Below are 1,521 nucleotides of genomic sequence, written 5' to 3' on the forward strand. Positions count from 1 at the left end.
GGTCAGTAATTCACTATCTCTGTTAGTAACAAAAAATAATCTTGCAAATTGGAAGAACTTCTTTTTAGAGGGCACGATTTGTCATCAGAAAAGGTTACAAACATGGAGCTCTAATCTGAAGTGTTGTGGCTCTACTCACAAATGTGACTTCTTACTTTATAAAACATTTTTGAATTATACGTATTTTATTATTCTCAGATCTACAGACCCAGAGAACAGTCTCAGCACAGTAGGCTTGTGCACATATCAGTAAACTTTCACTAACCCCAAAGCTTCTTGGTTGCCAGGGGAAAACCCATGAATATCACTTCCTGGATGAGCAACTACACTGGTCTGTCAGATTTCACGCTGGTGGGATTCTTCAGTCAAGCCAAACATCCTGCCCTGCTTGCTGTGGTCATATTTGTGGTTTTCCTGATGGTCTTGTCAGGGAACGCCATCCTAATCCTTCTGATACTCTCTGACACACACCTCCACACTCCCATGTACTTTTTCATCAGCCAGCTGTCCCTCATGGACATGATGTACATTTCTGTCACTGTGCCCAAGATGCTCATGGACCAGGTCCTGGGGAGCCACAAGATCTCAGCTGCTGCCTGTGGGATGCAGATGTTCCTCTACCTGACACTAGGAGGTTCAGAATTTTTCCTTCTGGCTGCCATGTCTTATGACCGCTATGTGGCCATCTGTCACCCACTCCGTTATCCTGTCCTCATAAACCATAGAGTGTGTCTCCTCCTGACATCTGCCTGTTGGTTCCTGGGATCCTTGGATGGTTTCATATTTGCTCCTGTCACCATGACCTTCCCCTTCTGTGGATCCCAGGAGATCCACCACTTCTTCTGTGAGGTCCCCGCTGTGAGGAAGCTGTCCTGCTCAGACACCTGGCTCTCTGAGACCCTGATGTACCTGTGCTGTGTGCTCATGCTCCTCATCCCTGTGACGGTCATCTCCAGCTCCTACTCATCCATCCTCCTCACTGTCCTCAGGATGAACTCGGCAGAGGGCAGGAAGAAGGCCTTGGCCACCTGCTCCTCCCACATGACTGTGGTCCTCCTCTTCTTTGGGGCTGCTATCTATAACTACATGCTCCCTGCCTCCTTCCACACCCCTGAGAAGGACATGGTGGTGTCTGTGTTTTACACAATACTCACGCCTCTGTTGAACCCACTAATCTATAGCCTTAGGAATAAGAATGTCAAAGATGCTATGAAGAAATTGTTGGGTGGGAAATTCTCTTTCAAGAAGCAGTAAAAATAATTTGGAATGGAAGGTTTCTTTTCTTTGTCTCTACACATCTGTTGTTCCAGGTCTCTTGCTGCTGTCTTATTTCATGTCTTATTTCATATTCATCCAGTTTTGAAGAATTCATTATCTGTTCTGAAATTTTCTTCATTAATATACTTCTTGTTCATTCAAACTCTACATATGTTCTGTTAACATTACATTTTATGAAGTTGATAATGGCTATTCAACTTTGTGTGTCAATAGCCTTAGTATTCAAAATTCGTGTCATATTGA

General features: G+C 44.2%; 1 protein-coding gene across 1 annotated transcript; it reads left to right on the forward strand.

Moving 5' to 3' along the window:
- Nucleotides 1-297: 297 nt before the first annotated feature.
- LOC311586069 (olfactory receptor 2T29-like) lies at nucleotides 298-1,254 on the forward strand (the record flags this gene model as incomplete). The annotated part of the gene is made up of 1 exon (XM_084761881.1): nucleotides 298-1,254. The coding sequence occupies one exon, from the start codon at nucleotides 298-300 to the stop codon at nucleotides 1,252-1,254; it is 957 nt and encodes a 318-aa protein (XP_084618007.1).
- Between the last annotated feature and the right edge of the window lie 267 nt (nucleotides 1,255-1,521).

Source organism: Acomys minous (genome assembly GCF_964271855.1).
Source record: "Acomys minous genome assembly, chromosome: 16".
In the NCBI taxonomy this organism is placed as follows: Eukaryota; Metazoa; Chordata; class Mammalia; order Rodentia; family Muridae; genus Acomys; species Acomys minous.